The 22253-nt window shown below is 42.2% G+C and overlaps 1 protein-coding gene across 14 annotated transcripts in view; it reads left to right on the plus strand.

The window, feature by feature from the left end:
- The window catches only part of CTNND1 (catenin delta 1), a 44478-nt gene extending 42063 nt beyond the window's left edge, over nucleotides 1-2415 (plus strand). For 13 of the 14 annotated variants that reach the window (XM_019715390.2, XM_074336418.1, XM_019715389.2 and 10 more), the window contains one exon: nucleotides 272-2415. In XM_019715390.2, coding sequence (XP_019570949.1) covers nucleotides 272-283 — 12 coding nt within the window. In that variant the 3' untranslated portion in view covers nucleotides 284-2415. The remainder of the gene's footprint in view (nucleotides 1-271) is intronic. The other variant, XM_074336419.1, reaches the window with a different exon arrangement.
- Nucleotides 2416-22253: the final 19838 nt, after the last annotated feature.

Raw genomic sequence — 22253 nt, forward strand, 5'->3', positions numbered from 1 at the left:
TGTCCCCCAGTTACTCCCACGACTATCACGGAGGAAGGCGGTCCCTGTGTGCAGCAGTCTGCCAATCATGCCCATCTGATCAGACCAGAGACACTGGTCTCAGCACGTGGTGCTTGGGGCTCCTCTGTGATTCTTAGCTCTCAGGGCTGGGTCATGCTGCTGGTCTGATGCTCCGTGGTGTGCTCTGCTCTTCCTCCAGATTTGTTTGGCTGTCTTGTGGTCCTCCTTGTTCCCAACCCTATTAACATCTCTTTTTCTTTTTTCCCTACAGCAGAAGATTTAGCACCACTATCTCCACTACATCTGAGCTTATAATATATGTACTTTTATTTTTTGGTGGTGAAATGGACTGACGATTTTTCCCTTTCTTCGCTGGACTATTGTGCCAACTGCCAGGCTGCTTCCTGCCCTTATAGCCCTAAGTGGCTGCCTTCTTTCCATCGACTCCTAACTTCTTCCAGTGAAGTTTAATTGTCCCTTCTCCCCAGATCCTCTCCAATTGCTCCCAAGAACCCTGACTCAGTTATATACATACCTTGAGAAACTGCTGCAGATTAGCTCTTTTTGCCAGCGCTCCCTGGAACTCCTGGCCTTGTGTGGAGGGAAGGGGAGTGGGGATCTTCACTGGAAGCTGTGGGAAGAATTGGAAGTTACACGCTGTATGTGCATTGTACAGCAAGCTGATAAACTGATGATTCTTAATCAAGATTTTTTTTTTCTTGGTGGGGAAGGGACTTTTTGGTTTTTTTGGAGAATGGGAAGTGTGAGCTGTTCCCTTATTCCTGATGACTGTTTTTGAAGCAAAGAAGGCTGGTGACATTGGCACATACCACCTGGCAAGGCCCCTTGAGTGAGTGAAGGTCTCCCAGAACTGAGATTAAGAAACCTTGCTCTCCTCGTCTCCAGGGCAGGGACCGTCAAGGACTTACAGACTCCGTCTCCTCCCCAAGCTTCATACCAGCCCTGGGCTGCCGCTGCCGCTGCCCTACACTGAGGCTGTCCTTACCCTCCGCTCCCGTCCTGTGATAATGTCTGCTGACTTGGCCAGGCCATTGGCAAGAGGCTGTAGAAAGAGGAGAATGTGTCAAGGAAGACTTGGGTGAGAAGGAGCAGAAAGCTGTCTTCTGGGAAGGAGAACCTCTTGGAGGAGCTAGTAGGAATGTACATGAATCAGTTAGTCTGAAACTGGCAGGAAGCTTCAAAGCTGGCTTCCCCCGCCCTTATTTCTCCTTTGCACCCCCTTATAGCCCTGTCCTCCCCTGCCTACTCCCTGGATTGGTTGGCTGACTAAAGGACTTGATGTACATACTTCTGCCCCCTTTACCCTGAAAGGTGGGGAGCGCCCCTGGCTTTGCCTCTTCTTTGTGCCTTTGGCCTGGGGTGCATCTTCTCCTTCCCTTCCACGTGCCTTTCTTTGCCTCTGCAGTCTCATTTCTCATGATTTTGCAAATTGTATTTTGTTGATTCTTACTATTAGCCCTAAATAGCTGAAAGAAGAGGAGAAGTGACCTAGAGAACCTCAGGTTCTCCACTGGCAATTGGTGTAGCCTCTAATTTCAGCCATAGCAAGCTTTTGCTCAACAGTATATGGTTGGGATTTTGCAAAAATCCTGTTCTGATAAATCTCAAAATGAGCTTGATGGGAGGAGTGCGTGGTATGACTCTTATTTCTTAGTTGCCCAGAATATACCATCATCTCTGAAGGGGTTGTAGGGAAATCATTTCCACCCCCCGCCCACCCCGTCCCCAAATACCTCCTCCTTTCAGTTTAGTGTATATTAGCTGGTTGGGCTAGAGCGATCAGCAGCTGTGCTGGTTGGTTATTTTTTTTTTAATCCACTTCCTTATTTGTCTTTTACTCCTCCCCTTAATCTAAAGGCTCAGTTCAGTGCAAACTGGAAATCTTTATTCTTCTCTCCCTCTTCCCTTATATATGGAGGCTATGGGGTAGGAGCAAAGTGCACAACTCACCGCCCCTTTCCCTATGCATTAAAATCCCTCAGTTACCCTCCCCCCCTTCCCATTTCTTCCCACTCCTTTTCTGGCAGAAAGGAGCCTTTCCCTCTCTGTGACCTTCAGAACATACTGCACAGGGGAAACTGCCCCCATCCGGACCTGGCTCCACTCTTGGTTTCTCTTGTTCTCTTCTGCTCTTTTCTTGGTGCTCTTTTTCTTGGTGGGGTGTGGGTAATAGAACAGCCATGGGCTTTTGGGGACCTTAACTGTTTTTTTTTTTTTCTTTTTTGTTCATAAAAACACTAAACATTCAATTCCAGAAAACCAAAAATGGCACCTTCCACTGAACACTTGTCAGGGGCGTGTCTTCTCCATACCTTTTCTGTTTTTCTTTCTTTCTTGTTAATGCTTTTAAAAACAAATGAGTTTTTTATATAAATAAAGTTTTTAAAGTGTGTATGTGGGGGGTCTGTGTCATTTCTTCACTTTAAGCTCTATCTCTTCCCTCCTTTTCATCTTAATGTATCGGTGGCTGTTTTCTCTCCGTAGCACCCAGAAGGGGGTTGTACCAGGATGGATTTATTTTGAGCTCAGTTCCAACTTTGTCAAGCAACACTCTTTTTAATTATATATGAAACGTTTTCCTCTGAAGATTCTTACAAATTAAATCTGGCTAAGTAAAGCCCGGGGAGCATATTGCTAACTTAGAGATAGGAAACTAAAAGTATAAAGAATTAATGACTTCCTTAGTCACCGGGATTCTTCTGCAGCATTTGACGAAACTAATGTTGAATAAAGCCCATTGCAATACAAAGCCCTCTTGAACGTAAAGCCCTCTTTTCTTTTTTTGAAGATTTTATTAGGGAAGGGGAACAGGACTTTATAGGGGAACAGTATACTTCCAGGTTGTCCTTTCAATCTTAGTTGTGGAGGGTGCCGTTCAGCTCCAGGTCCAGTTGCCGCTGTTAGTTGCTGCTGTTAGTTGCAGGGGGCACAGCCCACCGTCCCTTGCCGGAGTTGAACCGTCAACCTTGTGGTTGAGAGCCCACTGGCCCATGTAGGAATCGAACCAGCATCGATTTAGGAGCACGGAGCTCCAACCACCTGAGCCACTGGGCCGGCCCCCGTAAAGCCCTCTTGAACGTAATATTTAGAAGATTTAGATTAGAAGCTACCAACTCCAATTGCCCTAATAAATACGGAAATAAAGAATTAAAAGTCTCATGTATAGAAGTACTGAAAATTGGGCCATAATGTTGCTTCTCAGGTTATTTGCAACCCTTTAGTAAGACAAGGGACAGGCCTGTGGCTTCCTTTGTGTCCTACCAAATATGTGGGTGGCAAATACTTGTTGGACTAGCAGGGATTGCCTTTACTGCAGAGGTCAAGGATTAAGACCTATGGAAAGAAGCTTATTTTTCTGGGGCCTATATTTCCTGTTCTATAATTAAAAGACTCGAGAATTTATGTAAAACATAAAATGTTTCTGTGTGCCCAATTTTTAGATTAAAAAAATATAGCTGCTTCTGATGATGGTCATGTCTCAATTTTGTTGAATAGGTCTTGTGTTTGAAAACTATTCGGCTAGTGAGACCAGGGTATTTAAGCATTGTAGCTGATACCGTTTAAAGTTTGGTTTGTGTCTGACAGTTTCAGACTAGAAGAATGAAGCACAGCCAAAAAGATGTTTGCTTTCCAAAGAGGTTTGGTAGCCCTACTTGAGATGGTTTTTATCTGTAGAAAAACCTGCTTGCTAGTGAATAGAATAGGCTTTATTTATATTCTTTATTATCCACTGGCATTGAGCTGTATACAAACCCTACTCTTCTCCCCTCTTCCTGGATTGGTTCATTTGTTTCATCTCATTCAATAAATATTTACTGAGTGTCTTCTATACGCTAGGCATTGTTCTGGATTAGAGAATTTAGATCAGAGAATGAAACAGATGGACCCTTTCTCACATATATTGCAGTCCATGAGAATCCTATGTAGATCTGTGATCTAAAAACATTTCTCCTCTTTGCCCTTAAAATAAGGTGTTAAACAGAATGATCTGTAAAGCCCCTATATCTCTTAAGTTTCTTGACACTGATTAGTAATGTTTCTGAAGCCTCTTGGTATCTCTTACACCAATTCTAGGAATGAATCCTATGGATTTTGTCAAGATTTGTCAATGTACCCCCTGATCCTTTAGAGCCTGAGTTGTTTTTCTGTAAGTGGCTATAGATTATGCTCAACCACTCTTCTGCCTCGGTGAGGCTTTTTTTGTGAACACGTTTGTGAAATAACTAGCTGTAATGAGTTTGGCCGTGATGTGCTTTCTGACAGAGCTCAAAGCTATGACCTCACTTGGCTACTTCTTTCTTGCTGAACTAATTGCAGTTTGTTACAAACTGGAAACATCGCATCCAGGAAGAACAAGGACCAATCTTTCTAGATTGTCATTTCTCATTTTGTCCGTATCTGAAGTATAGGATAGTAAAGGTTCATTTTGATATTGACATAGATAATTATAGATCAACTAAATCTAGCTTTATAGAGCTGAGAAATACACAAGAATTATGTGGGAACCTTGTTAAAAATGCAGATTCCCATGTTCCATTTCCAAAAATTGATTCACTAGATGGGACTCAGGATTCTGAAATCTTGATAAATCACCTAGGTTATTTTAATGTCTGGTCAGTTGCAATTTAAAACTGATCTGGTGATTAGCGTAAGATTCCGGTCTCAAACTGCAACCCAGGATGACTGGCTCCAACTCCACTGGTGGTAATACTGGTTTCATGGTGACTGGTGACAACCACAGTAAGGGAGGGTGCATAGAGGAAACTGAAAGGGATGGATCGCTTACTTCAGAATGTGAGATAATAGGGATAGGCTGATGGGTAGCATATGGGCTGGAGACACTTCTTACCTTGCAAATTGTCCTGTAGGTAATGCCCAGGTTGCTGAGAGAAGTTAGCCCCTGATGCTGGACCCCCCAGGGCATATAGAATCCCCTGGAGTTGCTGACTTGGACTAAAGTCCCTTCTGGCTACAAAGGGTATTTCAGCTCGAGAGCTAGTGGCCCCACTGGCCAAGGATGTGTGTCTGGAAACTTAAATCACTCCTGAGAGACAAACTACCTCAAGAAAGAAAGTACAGAAATGTAAGAAAAGACATTGAAGGAACTAACTTTTTCATATAACCTGTAACCTCTTTTTTTTTTTTCTTTTAAGATTTTAATTGGGGAAGGGGAACAGAACTTTATTGCGGAACAGTGTGCACTTCCAGGATTTTTTTTTCCAAGTCAAGTTCTCCTTTCAATTGTAGGTGTGGAGGGTGCAGCTCAGCTCCAGGTCCAGTTGCCGTTAGTTGCAGGGGGCGCAGCCCACCATCCCTTGCAGGACTCGAGGAATTGAACTGGCAACCTTGTGGTTGAGAGCCCAGTGGTCCATGTGGGAATCGAACCAGCAGCCTTTGGCATTAGGAGCACGGAGCTCCAACTGCCTGAGCCACCTGGCTGGCCCCTAACTTGTAACCTCCTGACTTTTTTGTTCTCTGTGTCACTTAAAGTATTAATTAGTTCTTCAGTTGATCCACCCAGAATTGGTGGGTCAGACATGGATGGAGAGAAAGCTGGAGGAAAGCATCAGTGAAAATAATTATTTTAGTTTGTCTATATTGTTATATTGTCTGTTAAGAATGTCCAAACCTGTAGGGAATTTGTATAAAAATTTCTGTGCGCTAAACAGGGTTCACCTGGAAGCAAGATCTCAATAGACTGGTCAAAATGCTTACTAGAATGACTGCAGTTTCTTTTATGTATTTGGAAGTAAGGAGGAAACCTAAGGAAGATTATATGAAGGTGGGAGAAAGCAGGGTGGGGGATTGGATTACAGGATAGTTAACAAGATACATGCTCCCTTGAGGGTGGTTATGGGGTCTGAAAAAGGATTACTCTGGCATTTCAAAGGTGAGTTAACTTAGATGCACAAGAACAATGGACAGGCCTGGCTTAAGGCAAGGATAAAATTTTTGCTAAAGAAGTTATATGCCTGCGGCGTGACTACCCCCCATAACCTGCCCAGTTAGGAATTTATGATCAGGATATTGTGGACAAAAACCCCATTTTTTGTCCACGGTATCCTGACTTATGTTTTTCTCCTTTTATGTTGTATGAAATGACCAGGGCCAGCTATCAACAAACGGATTGAGTCAAGAGCTTTACACCTGTTAGTATAATTGTAGAAGCCATAAGCATTATTGTAAGCGTGTGGCAATTCGCTTCTTTGGTTTCTTTTTAGCTGAGGAAAAATGCTACATTTCTCTCCATATACATACATTTCTATCACTGTTGAAAAGGACAGGTTCTTCCACTTTATCGAGGATAAGGAGGGATTACTATCTTGCTGCCTTTCCCCAGACATCTCTAGTATTAAAAGTCAAATAGTCTGAATGTCGTAAGACATTTGTGTCTGAAGAAAAGGAAAATACGGGCTATGGGTGGTGATACTGTGTCAGGCACTTACTGTGCCATTGTCCGCACCTCGGTCCTTTTTTTCTTCACCTTTAAGGCAAAGGTTAGCCTTCGTCTTCTGCAAACCTTGGACTCGGGGCCTGTTTACAACCAACTCTTGTCAGAGTCAAGGGTAGGGGTGTATAGTGTGTGTAGGTGGAACAGATGCTGGCTTCTGTTTCTGGCATTGTGGGTGGGTCAGACACTCTGAAGTCCTTTCAGCAGAAACAAGATCCTGGGTAAAATGTGTTTATAAAAAAATACTTATAAACACATTGCTGAATAAGCACAAAAGTAAGAAATCCACAGATCTTCAAAATGAAGTGAAAACAAATCCTAGGAAGTAAGCAACTGCTAAAGCTAGCTTTTACTCAGAGCTTTTGCCAAACTCAGCAGACTTCAACCATCACCTTTAGGGACTACATGGGGTATGGGAAACAGGAAATGAATCTAGCAGGTAACTCCAGGTCCAGCTAGTTCACCTCAGTGTTAAGGTGAACAAGGAATTAACTGGAGAAGGGGTCAACAAGGAACATGCTGTCTCAACCTTGGTGCTAGATGGAAGGAAAAAGTATCTTCCCTGAGAACTCAACCAGAAGACAGGCCCTCTGTGGGTTTTCAGTCCAAATTTATGCTACCTATGTGATCCAAAATACCTTAACTGGCGAATTTAAAGTGGTACTTGTTCATGCCTCCAGGTGATTTCCTGAATGAAGCAAATGCAATCCCTCTAAGGCCTCAAAACAATTCCCACAGATAAACTCCAAAGGCATATGAGCAGCCCTGCTCAAAAATTGTAAGATGCACAAAGAAATAAGGCATCACGAGTCAAAAGGGACCAAATACAGAAGTTGATCCTTAAATACTTCCGATGTTGGCATTACCACACAAACTAATGAAATAACGTTTAGATTAATGAGCTAAAAAAATGATAGAGAACCCAGCAGATTTTGGGGGTAAATTTTTTTTTTTTTAAATAGTGTTTGAAATTGTTCTCATTTTTTTTTTTTTTTTAATTGTATATTGGGGAAGAGTATGTTTCTCCAGGGCCCATCAGCTCCAAGTTTTCCTTCAATCTAGTTTTGGAGGGCACAACTCAGCTCCAAGTACAGTCACCATTTCCAGTCTTTAGTTGCAAGGGGCGCAGCCCACCAACCCCTGCAGGAATTGAACCGCAACCTTGTTGAGAGCTCGCGGTCTAACCAACTGAGCCATCCGGCTGCCCTTGTGGGGAAAAGTCTTGAATTATAAATCAAAAATACAAATTTGGATTAAATAGATTGGAGAAATTGAAAGCGTACTAGGGAATTGGAAGATAGTTCTCAAGAGATTATCCAGAATACAGTCCATAGAAGAAAAAGGAGAAAGAGAAGAAAGAATGGAAGATAGTGAAGAGTTGGGATGTGGACAACAGAGCACAAATGAGATTTTTTAAAGATTGAAGTTTATTGGGGTGACAATTGTTGGTAAAGGTACATAGGTTTCAGGTGTACAATTCTATATTACATCATCTATATATCACGTGTGTTCACCATCCAGAGTCCGTTCTCTTTCCATCACCATATTTTTGAAATGAGATCTTATTGTACATTATCTGGAGCTCCAGGAGGAGATGACAGAAGAGGCAACATCCACAGAAGTAATGGCTGATAAATTTACAGAGCTGGTGAAAGGCAACAAACCTCAGATTTAGGAATCCCAATGAATTTTTAGCAAGATAAAAAACAGCTCCTATCTAGAGACATCAGGTGAAAATCAGAAAACCTAAGATCTTGTGCAGCTGGAGAGAATATACAAAATACCTATGGGAAACAGTCCAGGTGGGTAACTTCTCAGCATAAGGAAAAGCCAGAGAACAGTGGAATTCCTAACCTTCATCCTATTAAGAACAAAAGAACTGTCATGGAAATTGACTCTTAGTGAAACTTTTAAGGAAGACCTAACATTTTCAGACAAGCAGTTTCCCACTCAGACAAGGTAATTTCTACCGGATATCCTTGAGGCGGAGGAAAATGATCTCAAGTGGAGTCAGATACAAGAAGGAACACTGAACAAAGGTATTGATAAATAATGTTGATAACAGTAAGCATTGATTGTAAAAGCAGTGAGTAATTTGTGGGAGGGAAATTACAATATTGGAAAACAGTACCATGTAAGTTGTGATTAGAACACTGATTTTCATGTTCTTACCTTTGGGAGGAAAGTAAAGATACTGATTAACGATATTTTTTGTGAGACTAAATACATTTAGCTAGAATGACCACTGAAGAATAGACAAGATTCAAAAGGGAAGAAGGCAAGAGGCAGGTGAAGGGAGTTAGAACTGGTGTTCCCTCTGACAGAACAAGCTGAGCTCTGCAGGGCACCAGTTGTAGGAGGTGAAAGAACCTACCTCTGTGTCAGTACTGGGGCGTAGAATGTGGCAAATGAAGCAGATGTGTGCAGAAGGAGCAGCGAGTGAAGTGTACGAAGGGGCAAAGAGAGCAGGTCCGAGGCAATTTCTATTAAAGCAAAGTTAAAATGTAAGTAAATGTTATTTGCTGGCTGGTATGTGAGTTGGTCAGCCTGACTTAGAGATAAGTCAGGACAAAATATTTTCGTATCTTGCTGACTAAATTGCCGCCTGCTTGAGTACAGTCTTACTTGTCTGAGTGGCCTCACCATGTCCTAATAGGGCTTGTCCCTGAGTAGGGCTGCGCTAAGGCTGGAGGCTGCCCTTTGACGTGAGGGAGATGTACCCTTTTTTTTAGGGACTGGAGGCTTTAGAGCAGAGGGAGCCAAGGGGGAACCTTGGGCTGCGCAAGCTCAAACCTGGGTCATGGGTCATCTGTGCCCTAAGAGGGGCTTTCTCCCGGATGTTGATTGAAATCTTGGATTGTTGGTGATATATTGCTGTGGCACACATTACGGCAGACGTTTCTTTGAAGCATATGCACCTGTGATGACGCCAGGCGTAGCTTTCATAAGGGACCAGGACGGGCTATCGAATGTCTTATGCAAATGCCTGTTGCTTTAATCCATTAGTTCTTTTCTCCTTTTCTGTCTGTGGGGGTTACCACCTCTGAAATGTAGCTCATAGGTTCTGGAGATGACTCAGAATGGTAATATATATGAGAGAACTTAGCACCGAGCTCTGGCTCTGGAACCCGAGTGCCTGAGTTCAAGTCCTTATTCTGCTACTGAGCTGTGAGCACCTGGGCAGATTTCTTACGCTTTTGGTTCCTTTCATCATAGTTAACACGGGAATAATAATACCTATACTTCGGGTCATGAAGAGTAAATGAGACAATGAATGCAGTTGCACTTAGAATAGTGTCTGGCCTATCGGGAGAGTATTGTATCAATCACCAGGTACTTCTCTATATATGTAGATATAATTCATATTTATGTTTAGTTCTATGATTACTCTGCTCAGTTATTGTATCCAACTATTTCAGGGATGATTTCAAGGGCAACTCCAAATAACAAAAGCACGTGGTGTACGTGTCTGGCCCTCAGGAAAAGGCGTGTTAATCATCGGGTGGGTATTTAGGCCTCTTTGGCCCAGGCCCTGTTCTAAGTGCTCAAATGTTAGGACCTTTAGGAAAGAACATTGGACAGCTTCGACTCTACTGTGTGCTAGGTCCTGGTGGGCACATCCCTTAAGGCTGGTGGTGCCTGTGACAATGCATAGACTTCTCTGAACCGGAATGGGCTATCCTTGCAGAATACCAAGATTTTCCTCTGTATGTCTGAACCCTGGAGAGGTACAGAAGTGCTCTCCATGCAGAACCCATGAGAGGCATGAGGGATTTAACTGAATGAAAGAATGAAGAAAAAGCTACATACATTTGCTCAGTGCCCTGCAACGTGCTAGGCCCTGTACTGGGCACGGAACCACTGGAGTGAGCACAGGGCCTTGTCCTCCAGGAACTTGTGGTGAACGCCCCTGAGGGCAGAGGTTTTAAGCAGTGAAGTGACCAGATCACGAGCTGTGGAGAATAGTATAGAAGGGAAAGGATAAGATGACTTGTTAGAGGAAGCAACAAGATTCTACGCAAGAGATGATGGTGGCCTAGACTAGGTCTTAATGTAGAGATAAACATTTATCAATTTCAGGTCTGTTTAGCAATGATGGTTACAGCTAAAATTTAGTGCTTAGCATGGGTACCACATAGGTGCTTTGACTATGTTGACATTTAATCTCCACAGCAACCCGATAAGGAGGAGAATGACATGAGTATATATAATAGCAAATGTCTTGGGGCCAAGCTTTGTGTGAAAGGATTCACATGTATTGTTCCTTTTTAATATTTACTGCAACTCTGATTATCCCCATCTGACAGATGAAGAAATCAACTCTAAGAGCAACTAAGTGACTTGCCTTAGGTTATACTCAGTGGCCAAGGTCCGATTTCTACTAGATTTGTTTGATTCTCAAGCCCGTTTTTAATTTCCAAGAATGCTTCTTGATACTTAAACGGCAGAATTGACAGAACAGGATGAGGGCATGGGAAAGAGTTAAGAGTTAAGGATGGTTTCCTGGTGTGTGGTTGGTGTCAGTCACTGATTGAGGTAGGAAATAGTAGAAGGAATGGTTGGAGAGGAAAAGTTTAGTTACAAGTAGAGTTTGAGCTAACTGGGAGACATTGAGGGGAAGTATCCAGTACGTGGGGCTGGAGCTCAGGAGAGAGGCCTGAATTCTAAATAGAAATCTGGCAGTCAACCTACAGGTGACATTTCAAGCTATGGGAGTAGCTGAGCTGGCCCAGGGAGTGTTAGTGTGAGGACAGCGAAGGACACGGTTTAGAGTTAAACCCTGGTTTTATATGAATATTAAGAGGGGAAAGGAGATCCTGAAAAAGGACTAAAAGAAGGGTAAAGAGTTTGTTTCCTGGAGTGGTGATGTCACTAAGGGAACGAAACTATAGAGAAATACCTAATCTAAGAGCACTTTTTTTAAAAAAGAAGCCCGCATGTCTTCCCAATGCAAAGAGAAGTAACTAGCAGCAAACAGAGTAAGGTTTGCTTTAATCTGTTTTATCTTAAGCTGATATGTTAATTTCTCTTCTGATCTTCCTGTAGTATTTGTTTGGATCTTGATCTGGGGTCGGGAACCCTAGAGGGCATGGATTCAATCTTCTTTTAACTCTTCTTCCCTCAACCACTTTATCAATTGGAAAAAATGGGCGATAGCTCAGATTCTTCCTACAATTGGGTTTGTGCCATGGACCTCTCTCTACTCATTCTCCCTACTCCTCTTTTTCTTGCTTCTCGATCCCGCTCTTTCTTTGTTTTCCTTTTTATTTCTCTGCCACTACATCTCTGCCACTACATCTCTGCCACTCCAGACAGAGTTGCCACTCCAGTGGTGACAGTTGCTGCCACTCCAGACTTGCAGTATCTGGCAGCCTGTCAAGAATCACCAATCTCTGGTTTCCCATCTCCCTGCTCAGAAGTTTGTTCCTCTAAGGAAGGTGCATGTAGCTGATAGGGCGGAGCCGTCTTCCCCTCTGTGACTGATAGAAGGGAGCCACTGCGTGCCAGGTTGCTCCGTCATTGAGTCCTCCATGCAGCGCAGAGACGGGGATCCCGGACGATGGGCGGGACTGACCCGAGAACACATCCCCTTTATTCTTTGCATTTATGTCCTTCCCCTGTGGCTTCCCCTGATTCCAACAGACCTATTGCCACATCTGCTCGTACTCTCTGGGGTGACATGGGACCAGTGCAGGCTGGGGACTTTGTCCTTACAGAGTAGTTCACCTATGAGACAGGACAAAGCACCAAGTCTGGAGCATAGTAGGTGCTGAGTACTAAGTACATGGTGACATCCAGTGATAGATAACAAATGAGTGCCCTCCGCTGGCAGAACCCATCCTCGCCAGGCGTCTCCAGCTCTGGCAAGAGGGTGTGCACGGTCAGCACAGCGCACCTGAACCCCAACCTGTCACATACATCGTTTTGTTTTTTTTTTAAATTTTTTTTGCAAAATTTAAAGTAACAGGAGATTATAGAATTAAAGTTCCTCACTCCTTTTATGTACTCAGGGAAAACTACTGTTTAATGATTTGTAGGATGTCCTTCCAGATACCTTTCTGTATGTGCTTATATAGCGTAGAATTCTTTTTTTTTTTTTTTTTAGTTTCAGGTGTACAAAACAATGCAATAGTTAGACATTTCACCCCTCACAAAGTGGTAACCCCCCACCCTCAATTGATTGCTCTGCTGGCATCGTATTAGAATTATTTCTAATGGAATTAATCTGTGCTCTGCAACTTGTTTTTTCCCCATAAAAATATGTCATGGACATATAGTACATACAGGTCTACCTTAATTTCCTTGTGGTTTCTTGGTTTATTACTGTAAGTCTGCCCTAATTTTATTTATTACCCTGCGTATTCTTGCTTCTGGGCCACCTTTTTGTGGCCAGCATGGAACCCAATATCCCACTTGCTCAGGAAGCTTTGGTTCTGGTGGAATCTCTAGCCAGTGACCACGATCCAGTGGTTAGGATGAGCATACATCCCCTCTGCCCTCCCCTCTGGCTGGCTCAGCCTGTCCACCTCCTCGGCCCACCGGCCCAGAGGATTCATCAGTAAGCTTCCTACTGCCCTGTGCCCCTGGGCTGAGGTACCACGCATCACACCTTTCCGTTTCCTCAGAACACAGTGGAGGACTTGGGCTTTTTCCTCAGACTTCATTTGAAGATAGGGATTGCTCTGCCTGCTGTCCCCAGACGTGATGTGACTGCAGAGACAGGACGTGCGACGCAGTGGGCTTTGAGTCCTAGCCAGTCACTTGAAGACTGCAACCTGCTCTGACTGGTTACTGATGGAATTCCAAGGAGACCCCAGCTCAACCTGACCTCACCATGTCTCCTTTTCTGTCCTTTTGAGAAGTCAGGTCCCAAGCTCTGTCTTGGTCTGGTTAACATCTGGCTGCACACTTAGTAACTCCGGTCTGACTCCATCATTACTTCTTGTAGAATATCTTGAATTCTGATAATTCTTATTCTACTGATGGTTACCTCATTGCCAGTTGTTTTGTAACTTGGCTTCTACATAATGTCACTTAAGTGATAAGGCTTTTTTAAAGTGAAATTCTCACTCCATTAGTATTTCATTCATCCTGCCAATATCTGTTCAATAACTACATTATGCAAATACTAGGGCCAGAGGCCATTCCTGTCTTTGAGAACCTCCAGTCCCAGGAGGCATTAAATTTATGAGTTAATAAGATAAGCATTAGTATAATATCTTTCTAGCATTACAAGAGGGGTGAACTCTGCTGGGAGGGAGAGCAAGGCTTCACTAAGAAGTGATATTTAGGTTGGTTTGAAAGGATAAATAACTAGGATTCCACCAATTGGAGGAGATGTGAAGTCATGCAGGTCAGATGGAATAATGTGCAAAAGTACAAAGATGTAGAAATAACATGGCTCACTGGGTATCCTAGTAGGTGAGGGAAAGTTATTAAACATTTCATCTAATAAATGAAGGAGTGATTGAAATAGAATGTCACCATTTTGTAATCTTCAACAAATGGATCTTAAGGCATTGCGCATCAACAGCTACTAACACCACAAAAAAAGAAAAAAAGAAAGCCTGAGACTGATCAAGGCTGTGGATCCAGCTGTTATTTTACAGTAATACAGAAGCTGGGGGCAATGTTCAACTACACCATGGGGATGCAATTAGCAAAACGAGGGGGTGTGGGCTGCAAAACAAATGATCCAATTTCTTTGATACAAATTAATTGCAAGAAAAGATGGAAGGAGACCTTTAGATTAAAAGTAAGACATTAACCAACCTCGATGCATGGGTCTTATTTGCATCCTGATATAAAGAAGGCATTTTATGAGACAAATGTCAATTTGAATACTGGATACTTGATATTACTAAGGGATTATTATTTTTTTTAGATGTGACAGTGGTATTGTGGGTTATAATGAATTCCTTATCAATTTGAGCAACGTGACGGAATTTTAATGAATAAAATGTTATGAGGAAATGTGCTTCTAAGTGGCCTAGGGGAAGAGTGAATGGGGGTATAAATGAAACAAGGTTGGCTGTGAGCTGATGATCATTGAAGCGGGTTGCGGGTATGTGGAGGTTCATGATAGTATTCTATTTGATTTTTATGTATATTGGGAATTCTCCATAATAAAAAGTTTAAGAAAATGCTGAATTTGGGAGCTAATTGCTCCAGGAAGCTGAAGCACAGCGGGAAATGGAGCTCGGAAGGGGGGTTGGCAATGGCAGTCGTGGTGCTTGGGTTATGAAGTTCTTTTCCTGCCATCCGCAGGCAAATGTTTTTTTCAGTGCGGTGGAGACCGAGGGTGCTGTGGTGGTGCCTCTGGGGGCTGCCACAAAGATGGGAGAGTGGGGCTGAACGGAGGGGACACTGGGGTATCTACACATTTTGGCAAAAACAACTTTGCTTCTAACTTTTATTAAATTGGACTTCTGGGTAATATTTCACTTAGAAATAGGATCCTGATGCTTTAAAAGTTTTCTGTAACCACTGGGGGAATAATTGAATATTTTAAAGACTATCACTTGGTCTGTCCTGCAGAAGATTGGAAGTAGGGAAATGAGCTAAGAGGCTATTGTGATAGCACACATGAATGAGAAATTGGTTTTGAGATGAATTGAGCTGAAAGAGATTTGGTCCAGGAGGTAAACCGATCATGGTAATGTTTGTAATAGTTGTTTGCCAGGCCAGGATTCTAAGAAGGACTACAAAGAGGTGTGGAAACACTTGCCCAAGGGTCTAACTCAATTGCCAAAAAATGCATAAGTGTGACTCCCAGGGAGCATCTGAAATGCTCATGGTTCTCTGTGTCCTAGTAGCTCCCAGGGATCAGGGTCAGGGTTGCACAGAAACCCTCTGTTTATGAAAAGATTCTGCTAATTCAGCTTAGTACATGTACATATAATGTGTGGTATTCACATCGTACTCTATGCAAATGGCACCCCTTTGGGCTGTGCAGGGTCAAACCTACCCATCTACATATGAGTGGTGGCCTGAACTGTTTTACCTAAATCTAGGCTGTCTGGGTGGAAGACAGCTTCAAAGAGCCACTTCTAGACTAACCTCCCCTTTTGACAGGTGAGCGACTTGAGGCTCAGAGCAGGTGGACACTTGCCAAAAGGTCTTGAACTACAAGTGACAGAAGCAGCAGGACGGTGGTCTCCAGGTTCCCTATTTATTACTCTCTTCACTGCATAAGGCAGCGTCTTCCCAAGTGGCTGGAGACTTACCCATATAAGACTAACGTCAAGATTCATAAGATTGTGCCCGTGACCTTTTTCTTCCAGTAACTGTAGATAAAGATTTAGGGGGGAAAAAAGCCCAAAAATAGACACCCAGAGGGCAATACTAAAGTTATGCCTTCATTTACTCATTCATTTCCATTTATCACATTAAGCAGGTAAACGTTTCGAGCTGGTGTAGTGGTGAACACTGACATGATGAGAAGTTCTTGCAAGAGATTTTAATGCCAAGAAGCCTACAAACATACAGAGGTTTTGTTAGTTTGTTTTACATTTTTAACAGCTTTATTGATGTGTAATTGACATACAAAAAACTGCAGGTGTTTAATATACACAATTTGATGAGTTTGGACATGAACACACACCCATCATACTATCACAATAATCAAGATAACAAACGTATCCATCACCTTCAAAAAAAAGCAAAAGAGTGTGGAAATATGCTCACTTCTCTAACCACAAGTCAGTCTCTCTGAGCACCGACTAGACTAGAATATGGGCTGGAACACAGCTCCCCCTCGTGTCCATCTCCCTGGGCAGAGCACCTGGACAGCGGTTGTCCTTTCTTGCGGCCATTCCAGCATCTCTCGGTCTTCCTCTCCTCCTTGACTGACAGTGTAGGGAGGCAGGGAATGACACCAGCTACTTGGGCTCACGGTGACCACATCTGTCATCGCCGCCCCATCTTAACTCCTGCTACTCAGATATGTCCCACCCATCTACTTGACAGTGCTCTAGTGTCTCATAGTAATTCGAACTCCAGAATGTAAGACCCAACATTTAACTATTGTTTCTTCCCTTATCTCCACAACCCGAGAGTCTGCCCCCCTAGGAAAATCCACTAACCTTCCCTTCCCTGGAGGGAAAGTCACTCCCCCCTGGAGTTAGGGTTTCCCTGATGTCTAAGCTTGTAAGCCACACCCCATGCATCAAGTTGCCTGTGGCTAATAAAAATAAACTATTAACGCTCCGGATTTGTAGGTAAAAATGGTTTAGGCACATCCTCACTGGTCTCCACCCCACTGGCTTTCACTCTGTTCCATCCTGGTTATGCCAGGTTTCTGCTGGTTTGGCTTTGTGGTTTAAAAAATAACCTTGTCCTTGCCCCACTGACTTGATGCTTGAATGCAGCCTCCTAAATTCCTTCTGTGCTCATCAAGATAACTAATAGCCTTGAATTATGGAACTCCTTGAGAATCTGATGATAGTTTGGACCTTCTCCAGAAAATGGGCATGAGCACACACACACACACACACACACACACAATTTTGCCTACAATTTCTGAGTCTAGATTTTTAAAGCTGTGCTCAATGCATCTGGAAGACTTTTTTGGTGGTAAGAATTTCTGGTGGTAGAGCCTAGGAATCGGCAATTTAAACAATCTCCCTGGTAATTCTTAAGTACACTAAAATTTGAGAAATTCTGCTCCAAAAACTCAACTTATCTTCACAGTCTATCTCATCTTCCCCTCCCAGACACTTAACTATGGCTACAGGGGTCCAAACTCTAGTCCTGGTCCTTATCGGAAGAAAACAACTCCTTTCCTCTAGGGCTGAAGTGAAGCCCTTTCTTGGAGAAGCTGAGAGTCTGACAATGGGGTTAGGTCACTTTCATTTCCAGGCATAGTTCTGAACTTAGAGAGTCAAGTCATGTCCCAGAGAGCCAGATTCCCCTCCTTCCTTCATCCATCTTTTATCAATTCTTTCTGTACTCACCTTCACCCAATCCATAGTGGAACCTCCCCTGTTCTGGAGATGTGGATTGCCACCCAGTGTGAGATGTCCTGTGCTTTTGCAGGTTTGCCTCATCTCGGGCATGCTCTTCCTGTGGCTAATCGGTGATTCTGAGGTAGAAGGCCTGGTAAGGGGGGCAGAGGGGTACAGTACACAGGTTTGCAGTTAAGCCTCCCTACATGCAAGCAGGTGCAGTTACATCCTGAGTTCAAAACTGATGACAGAGTAGAGAAGGTCATTGGGTAATTTCCTTTTCATTGATCCTTTTTACTGGTTATGAAAATTGTTTAAATGTAATGATTGAGAACAGTTTAGGAAGTACAGAAAGGTTTTGTTTTGTTTTTTTGAAAGCTGAAGATAAGTCAATTATAATCCTGGGTCCTGCCATCCAGAGGCAACCACAGTTAACATTTTGGCATCCTTCCATCTAGTGTTTTTCTTGTTTTCTATAAAACATAATAGAGCTTATCAATATAAGCAACACAGTTACTTGCTTCCCTTCTCTAACATTTTATAGCATTTCCCAGTTAATTCTTCAAACCTACAATTTTTTTCATGGCTGCATGATATTTAATCAAACGGATATACCATTATTTATTTAACTTTTGCTGGATACTTAGGTGTCATACTTATGTATAGTTTATAAATATGCTGTAATAAACATCTTTGTCCTAAATCTTTGTCATCTGGATCATTTCCTTAGAAGAGGAATTGCTGGGCCAAAAGTTGAGACCATATTTAAGGCTCTTTATATACAGTACAGAACTATTTTCCAGAAAGGTTAGCTCAATGGAGTGTCTTACCATACTTAGAAGTTGTACTACATAACAAAAATACTTCAAAGGGTTTGCTCACAAGCAAGATATTACAATGGAGGGTGGGTAAATAGGCTTGACAGGAGAGGATAAATGGAAACAACCCCTTTTCTTGCTTCAGGAGGTGGAGGCTGTTTTGTTAATACTGGAAGCACAGCTTTTCAGCCTTGCACCACATCCTTTCAGAGATTTCAGGCTTGAGTAAAAATTATGAGACTTTTGGACTATGAACCCCAACCCAGTTTGCTAGTGGATTCTAAACTGTCAGGAGACTTGCCTTTTTAGTTCTTATTCTTTCTCCTGTGGCTACTGTTGTTTCCTCTCTGACCCCTCTGCTAGGACTGCTGCTGTCTTTTTCTCATGCTTTTCCTGCCTTGGGATTGTAATAAAGGTTTCCTCCTTTGGTAGCAGAAGTCCTTGTTGGCCAATCTGGGTCCTCAGCTCTAGCGACCACCTCTCCAACCCCCACCTTCCCGTGCCTGCTCAACAGTGGCTTTATTCTTTCAACTTACAGAATCCGCCATTTGAAAACTTGGAACCTGTTTCCCAGAGACTGAGCTAAGGAAGTGTCTCACGTAAACAGAACTCTGGTGTTTTGTCTTATCCTAGATTTGCTGAAGTACATTTGCACATTCGGTTCCCCCACTTTTGCCCACTACACCCCAATTAGTAAATGAATACAGCTCTGAAGTTTCCTACAGTTAAGCTATTAGAGAAATTGGTAGATTATATTTATATTATCCTCTGCAAGGTTAGAAACAGTTGGGTACTTGTAGGACAGAGATAATATGCTGGAAGAGGTAAACTGAGAAGAGCAGAGGATACTATTCCATCCAGCATCTTCCTTTTAAAGCAAGGGTGTCATTCAGAGAGAAAAACACCACTGTTTCAGCCCCAGCTTGGAGCTCTGGCTCTAGGATTTTGCCCAGGGGAAGAGGCAGACTCTAAAATGGAGAACTCTGAAGTTCTTTCTTAAGGAATAGAATATTTGAAACAGAGTGTAGGAAAGTTCAAGTCTAAGGGTGCTTTAGAAAACAATGCAGTTTTTGTTAGAAAGCAATAAAGAAGAGGCTGGTAACTTCATGAATGATACAAGATAAACCATGGGCCAGCTAGTTTACTAGAGAGAACCTCGGGAAAAAGACAACTAAGAAGAGCCCTCCTGGGGACAGAACAAACTTCAAAAATTACTCCTGCAAAGGAGTACAAATTTGATTGGATTAGACTATGGAGTAATTTATGTCCTGGGACATTGTCACAAACATAGTACCATATGCTGGCAGTTTGTGGAGACTAAGAGGTGGGAGTAATCAAGGAAAGAATAGACAAGAGCCCTGCTAACTCCCACTCTCATCCCAGGAAGACGGTGTACGTGCCTGATACTGCATGCTTTGAGGAGCGACAGCAGAGCTTTCCTACTGTGGAGGAAATAGACTTCACTAAAATAGTCCAGTCGGTCAATAAACAAACAATCATAAGCCCTGGAGGCACAGGGAGGGGACTGGTATCCAGAGTTGCTTGCTAACATATTTTATCTGAAGTGTCCAATTTCAACATAAAGTATGTGATATTCAAAGAAATAGGAAAGTGTGACCCCTGCACAGGAAGAAAAAAAGCAGGCAACAGAAACTGCCTGTGAAAGGGACAAATGTGAAATTTAACAAAGACTTCAAAGTAATATCTATCATCTATCTATCTATCTATCTATCTATCTATCTGTATGTATGTATTTGAAGAATTAAAGGAAAAATGCCTAAAGAAGATACACAATGACAATGTCTTATATGTCAATAAAGAGATAGAAATTATAAAAATAATCAAGTGGAATTTATGAAGATAAAAAGTACAATAACTGAAATGAAAAACTAACTAAGAGGCACAATAATAGACTGGAACTGGTAGGAGAAAGAATCGGTGATCTTGGAGATTGATCAATATTGATCTTCATCAAAACTAAAAACTTTTGCACATTAAAGGACATTAACAAAAGAATGAAAAGACAACTTAGCGAATAGGAGAAATATTTACAAATCATATATGTTAAATGACTCGTATCTAGAATACATAAAGAACACTTACAACTCAATAATAAAAACAAAAAAAGCCCAATTGGAATATACGTTTTCTCCAAAGATGTACAAATGGGTGGGTAAGTATATGAAAAGATGCTTGACATTTTTAGTCATCAGAAAAATGCAAACCAAAACCACAATGAGATGTTATTTCACACCCACTAGGATATTTATGATAATATAAAACACAATGAAAAATGGAGAGAATGTGCAGAAATTGGAAACCTCATATACTACTGGTGAGAATGTAAAACGATATAGCCACTTTGGAAAACAATCTAGCAATTCCTCATAAGGTTAACTATAGAGCTTCTGTATGATTCAGCAATTCCACTCTTAGAGAATTGAAAATACAATTTCATACAAAGCGTGTACATGAATATTCATAGCAGCATCATTCATCATAGCTAAAAGGTGGAAACAATCCAAATTTCTATCAACTGACAAATGAATATACAAGAGGTGATATATCCATACCATGGAATATTATTCAGCCATAAAAGGGAACAAAGTACTGATGAACCTTGAAAACATTATGCTAAGTGAAAGAAAAGACTACATATTTTATGAGTCTATTTATACGAAATGTCCAGCCAAATCTATTGAGACAGAAGGTAGATTAGTGATTGCCAAGGGCTGAAGGTTGTAGAGGAACTGGACGATGCTGGCTACATGGTACAGGGTTTCTTTTGCGGGTGATGAAAATGTTCTAAAACTAATTGTGATGGTTGCAAAATTCTGTGATTATACTAAAAATCATTGAATTGTATACTTCAAATGGGTGATGTGAAATAACAGAAAAATTTATATATTGATCTCTGCTCCTGGTTCCTGGCACAGGAACCTAAGATGCTTATAAGTGATAGGAGCACTAGGAGTATCTTTGGTTCTAATATTTGGTCTTTGACCCTGGTTCCTGACAGACCTCCTAAATCCTTTGGAATTTCCTGGATGATAGCAGTGCCTTTTGTTCTAATGAGGTGGCTCTTGGTGGGCTCCTAGATGAGGGCTGGTCACCAGAAAGATAAGCCGTGATTAGAAGCTTGGAATTTTCATGTCCACTGCCCGTTCTCCAGAGAGGGGAGAGAAGCTGGAAGTGAAGTTAATATTTGATCATGCCTGTGTCATAAAACCTCCATAAAAATCTCAGTAGTGTGGGGTTCAGGGAGCTTCTGGGTTGATGAACAACTCTACATCCTGGGAGGGTGGCGTGCCCCAACTCCATGGGGACAGAAGCTCCTGCACTTGGGACCCTGCCACACCTCTCCCTGTGTGTCTCTTCATTTGGTGGTCATCTGCATGTGTTATCATATCCTTTAATTTTACCACAGACTGGTAAATGTAGGTGTCTCCTTGAGTTCTGTGAGCTCTTCCAGTAAATAATCGAATCCAAGGGGGTGGCATGTCATGGGAACCTCCGATTTGTAACCAAGTCAGACAGAAGTTGTGGGTAACCTGGGGACCTACTACTTGTGATTGTCATCTGAAGTGGGGGACAGTCTCATGGGACTGAGCCCTTACCTGTGGGGGCTGAGTTAACTTTAGTTAGTGTGAGAATTGAATTGAATTGTAGGATACGCAGCTGGTGTTGCAGAGAATTGCTTTGTGTAGCAAAAAAACCAAAACCAAAACCCAAACCCTACACATCTGGTGTCAGAAGGTTTGTGAGTGTAGTAGTGTGGTGTGAGAGTAAAGGAGAAACACACAGGAACAGAAGTGTGTGTTTTTCTCATTCTTAAGTGAATTGTAGGGTATGTGAATTATATTTCAATAAAGCTGTTACAAATATAATTGTTACAATTATTCACTTGTATACTTAGAGATGTGAAGGTAGGTGAGAGTGAACAAAAAATAAATGAATTAAAATCTAGGTAGTCATTCACTGTTTTACAACTGCTTCTTCCATCTATTACCCATCCAC

The sequence above is a fragment of the Rhinolophus sinicus genome, linkage group LG06 (assembly GCF_036562045.2).
Source record: "Rhinolophus sinicus isolate RSC01 linkage group LG06, ASM3656204v1, whole genome shotgun sequence".
Lineage (NCBI taxonomy): Eukaryota > Metazoa > Chordata > Mammalia > Chiroptera > Rhinolophidae > Rhinolophus > Rhinolophus sinicus.